Source organism: Octodon degus, unplaced genomic scaffold, assembly GCF_000260255.1.
Source record: "Octodon degus isolate 3935 unplaced genomic scaffold, OctDeg1.0 scaffold00021, whole genome shotgun sequence".
Classification (NCBI taxonomy): Eukaryota; Metazoa; Chordata; class Mammalia; order Rodentia; family Octodontidae; genus Octodon; species Octodon degus.
Window position 1 is genome coordinate 6,754,626 of NW_004524597.1, and position 5,247 is coordinate 6,759,872.

The 5,247-nt window shown below is 44.1% G+C and overlaps 1 protein-coding gene across 1 annotated transcript in view; it reads left to right on the top strand.

Moving 5' to 3' along the window:
• Glyr1 (glyoxylate reductase 1 homolog) overlaps positions 1-4,240 on the top strand; it is a 32,519-nt gene extending 28,279 nt beyond the window's left edge. Inside the window, exons 11-15 of the mRNA XM_023711397.1 lie at positions 1,453-1,563; positions 2,228-2,329; positions 3,138-3,300; positions 3,557-3,736; positions 4,059-4,240. Of these exons, the coding sequence (XP_023567165.1) occupies positions 1,453-1,563; positions 2,228-2,329; positions 3,138-3,300; positions 3,557-3,736; positions 4,059-4,240 (738 nt within the window). The remainder of the gene's footprint in view (positions 1-1,452; positions 1,564-2,227; positions 2,330-3,137; positions 3,301-3,556; positions 3,737-4,058) is intronic.
• Positions 4,241-5,247: the final 1,007 nt, after the last annotated feature.

Below are 5,247 nucleotides of genomic sequence, written 5' to 3' on the forward strand. Positions count from 1 at the left end.
ACCTATGCAACAAGAGTTGTAGCTTTTGGGTCTCATAAGGTCAATGAAATCTCCTCTGGATTTATCCTGAGATCCTGTACCTCAGATTGTAGAACCTTTGTCAGTGTCAGCCATGTGGGTGAGTCACAGCCATTGCTTGGCCAATGTGTATAGAGCACTTTCTGTCATGTGAACCCATGGGTTCCATGCTCAGCACTACAAAAAAAATGTGTTTATTACAGGTTGTTTTTAAATTATTCAGTGATAAACATTTGAGAATTTACAGATCATCATTATAAATTGAACATAACCCTAATAGACACCTAAATTCAAAACATAGAGAAATTTTATATGTAAAGATATTTGTTGGTGTCATTTATAATTAAAGATAAAAGCTTTAATATCAAACTGTAATGGAGCTATTAGGTAAATTATGTTGTATCTGTCCATGAAATACTCCATGGTCAATCACTATGAATGAAATTGTGAAAGACCCCCAGGCCTGCTGTGCTGGCCCTGCCCCCAGGGTGCGCTGAGACAATTGAGACTGGGCATGGTGGTGTGTGCCTATAATCCCAGCTCTTGGGAGGCTGTAAACAGGCAGAACACTAGAGTCTGATCCAGTAGTAAGACCCTGAACACCCTGTAAACCCTTCCCTAAAATACAAAAAAAAAAAAAAAAAAAACTTTTATGAAAGACTATACATCATGAATAAATATGAATCATACATTATATAAAAAACTACTTATAAAATACTAGGCCCAGAGCGAGGCATGGTGGCACATACCTGTAATCACAGCACTAAAGAAGTTGAGAGAGAAAGATTGCCATGAGTTTGAGGCCAGCCCGGGCTACACAAGTGAGTTCAAGTTTGTACTATATAGCAAGACCCTGTCTCAAAAAAAAAAAAAAAAAAAGCCTCCAATTTTTCTAATTATATCCTTAAATTTCTACAAGAAAAAACATCAAAATACTAATTCTGTTTTGTCATGGCATGTTCTGGGTGATTTTAATTTTTAGAAAAGAAAGGTTAATACTTTCAGATCCTGCAGGAACATTAACTTGGCAGCAGTGTTGGAAAATATCCCAAAAAGGAACAGCAGCCTGGAATTAGGAGTCATTTCCCCAACACAGGGCCAGTGGGTTAGCTCAGGGGATAGACAGGTTTTGCCACAACCAACACAGCAGAGAAGGGCTATTTGTCAAGCAGCGAGCCTTCATTAACTTGTTCAATGCTTCCTGAGAAGTAGCATGTTATTCTAGATACCAGGTACACAAAAACATGGCAGTCCATAAAAGGCACAGTCTACTTTCCTTAAGAGGTCAGATCTCCATTTTTGGTGTCCTCGGCTCCTAGCCTCAGCCTCTTGCCCTGGACAGCTCATCACGAAGACTGGTCTTGCATCTCTTGCCTGTTGGTATGTTTGTTGTGCACCACTTACAGCTCACGTTAGGATCTGTGACTTTTGCAGTGTGATTTATTCATCCAGGAGGGGGCCCGCCTAGGAAGAACCCCCGCTGAAGTTGTTTCAACTTGTGACATCACTTTCGCCTGTGTGTCGGATCCAAAAGCAGCCAAGGACGTAAGGATCCCCTCTCCCCTCCACTTCTTAGGTGGTAGCCAGGAGCTCTGGCTGGCTTCCTCTTCTCCCCTGCACACTGAGTGAGTGTCTGCATGTTGGGAGGGTTGAATTTCCCATATGGGGGGTCATCTACTGGAAATGGTGTTTACATAAGTTGAACACAGGCTTCATTTAATGCAGAAGAAGGAAAATGACTAGGATCCTTGAAGTCTTTGTTGAGATGATTCCTGAATAGACTCGAGGTTATTCTTAAAGAGCTGGAAGCTTTGATGCTGATTGTGCCTTGGGATCAAGGGCCAACTTCTATGTTTAGCTATTGCTGAATTTGTTTATGGTTCAAACAACTATTTGTTTGACTATTGTTTGTAGTCATCCTGTTGAATTGCTAATTCACATAAATCCAAAGAAGCCCCCAAAAATGAAATAATAAATTTCTGTCTTTTAAATATCAGGGGATATGGAGGATAAAGAATATACTGGAAATAATGTTTCTATCTCTTGGTTAGTTATTTTCTGTCCCTTGGTTACTTCCTGTTCATCCATATTAGTTATCTCCTCATCAGGAAAGGCACACAAAAAAAAAATCTTCTGATCTCAGTCTGTAGGGGCTCCGGGGCATCTAGCTAGGAGCCTGGGCTATTGCTTTTCCCTTGTATTCCCACAGCTGGTGCTTGGCCCCAGTGGTGTGCTGCAGGGGATCCGTCCTGGAAAGTGCTATGTGGATATGTCAACGGTGGATGCGGACACAGTCACTGAGCTGGCCCAGGTAGCTGGGTCTGAACCATCTTTTGAGTGGGAGCCCAAGGTCTGGGCTGACCACACATGAATGTACAGTGTGGTTGCACTAGAGCTAAAGCCAGAGAAAGAAGAGGAGATACGAGTAACCTTGGGACTAGTGTGTCTTCCTGCTCCACCTTCAAAGCCACAGCTAGTCTGAAAAGCCATGGGAGGCTTCCTACCGTCTTAATGGGCATTGGGTTCTATGGCAGCCAACCTTACAAGAAAAAGCAACCCAGGGCCGAGGAGATGGCTCAGTGGAATAAGCGCTTCCCTGGCAAGCGCAAGGGCCTGAGTTCAATCCCCGGTTCCGCCAAAAAAAAAAAGAAAGAAAAAGCAACCCAGCCATCAGCTTAGCTATTTTGGTTTAAGCAAGTACTGGCATCCCTCTACCCTATCTTGTGAATACAAGTAAGGGACCAGTAACTTTGAACCTGTGTGTGTTCCTGAGGGTAGTTTAAGTCAGGATAGGCAGTGACCAAGGAAGTAGTATACTTAGCCAATAACTAGCATAGTCACATTTGTTCCATGGTCTTTTTAAAAATTTCAGAATAAACGGGAGCCGAGACACAGACTTAACATTTTTCATATCAGTGCCCTTTGATACAAATGTGAAGGATGAACTAACTGACTATACAGGTATCAACTTTGGAACTTCAGTGCAGAAGACTATAGGCTCCCACCATTGTAGTTTGGGCTGGTGTGATGAGAAACTATGGTCCCCACAGACACTCTGCTCTCTGCCTGAAATTCACATGAGAGGCAAGCCCTCCAGAAGCTATGGTTTTCCGTTGCAGGTGATTGTGTCCAGGGGGGGGCGCTTTCTGGAGGCCCCAGTCTCAGGGAATCAGCAGCTGTCTAATGACGGGATGTTGGTGATCTTAGCAGCCGGAGACAGGGGCCTATATGAGGACTGTAGCAGCTGCTTCCAGGCTATGGGGAAGACCTCCTTCTTTCTAGGTAACATGCCTGCCACCTATTGGGAAACATGGGGCCTGGAGCCTGGGGGGAACCACACACAGGTGACAGCATCTGTCCCACATGGCCTCCCTGCCAGGTGCCCTAGGGGAATGTTTCCTCTGACATGCCTGGAAGGAAGACCCAGTTCTGTCGGGGGCAGGTGAAAGGGGCTCCCCAGGGTCCAGGGTAGAGGGTGGGCAGAGAGGCTTACCTGAGTGGTTCTTGGAATGTGATTTTGCCTCTTTGCCCTGAGTAGGTGAAGTTGGAAATGCAGCCAAGATGATGCTGATTGTAAACATGGTCCAAGGGAGCTTCATGGCCACCATTGCAGAGGGGCTAACCCTGGCCCAGGTTACAGGCCAGTCACAGCAGACACTCTTAGACATACTCAATCAGGGACAGTTGGCCAGCATCTTCCTGGACCAGAAGTGCCAAAGTAAGTAACCTTTCTTCTTCCATTTTACTTTTTATTGGAGCTGGGGAACTGGGTCAGGCAGGTATACCGCAACAGTTCCTCTTCCTGGGTGCATGGAATGTGAAAGGTGCTCCCCTAGTCAGTTCATTGGCCCAGTCAGAGAAGCTGGAGACAAGACACCATGGATGTAATTTGGAGCACAGGCTGCAAGCTCTGTCTCTTAGGTGTTGGAGGGATCCACAGTAGGCCTATAACCTTTAGAAATCTTAGTCTTGTACTCTACAGAAAAGGTTTTATGTATGGTCCTTGGATTTCTTCTGATTAAAAAATTCTCCCTTCTCAGATATCCTACAGGGGAACTTTAAGCCTGATTTCTACCTGAAGTACATTCAGAAGGACCTTCGCCTGGCCATTGCCCTGGGCGATGCTGTCAACCACCCAACACCTATGGCAGCTGCAGCCAATGAGGTAAGAAAGAGTGGAGGCCCAAGTCTTAGGACCCTTCATTTCCTTTTTTTCTTGTAGTAATTCTCCTTATTTAGCTTTTGTTTGCTCTTATTTTTGTTTTTTCACATTTAAAAAAATTTTATTTTTAATCTTACCTGGTACAGGGTCTCGCTATGCAGCTCAGACTCACAGTAATCCTCCTGCCTCAGCCTCCCCAGTTCTGGGATTACAGGCGTGCACCACCACTCCTGGTTTCAGTAACTGGCTAGCGCAGGGCCAGCATGGCATGTGATATCAGAGATCTAACCCAGGTCCTTGTACTTGCCAGGCAGGTGCTTAGACCACCAGGCTATCTCCCCAACCTGTTTTTTTCACATTTTATTCTTATCACATTGAGCTTGGAAAGAAAGGACTCAGAGGTGTATAGAATTGTTTTGCTCTTTTGTTTTTCAGACAGTTATAGTTTAGTTTCTCTAATTGTCTTTTTTTTTTCTTTATGCGGAATGGGGATTGAAGTCGGGCCCTTGTGCTTGCTAGGGAAGCACTTATTCTACTGAGCCATCTCCTTCTGATTATCTTTAAATTCAAAGTCTGAGTCATCTTTGCTCTTTTTATTAACCCTATTTTTTGTTGTTGTTTATTTAGTTGGTTTTGAGTCAGGGTGTTATAGTCCAAGCTGACCTGAATTCATTGTGACCCTGGCTGGCCCTGAACTGATTGATGGCTGTCCTCCTTAGCCTTGAAAGAACTGAGATTACAGGCATGTGCCACCTTACCTTTTTCTTTAACAGTCTTGGATAATTGATTTCATACTTTTTTTTTTCTTTCTGACATGACCACTAAAGCTATAAATTTCTCTCTGTGCCACACTAATTTTTCATGTGAGATCCTCTTTGCTCAGTGGATTATTTAAAAATTTGCTCAGCCAGGCATTGCGGTACACCTGTAATCCCAGCTAGTCAGGAAGCTGTGACAAAAGGATCGATTGAGCCCAGGAGTCCAAGGCTAGCGTAGGCAATTTATTAAGATCCCAACTCTTAAAGAAAGATTTTTTTGGGGGGGTCCAATACTTGGAGTTTTTCTAA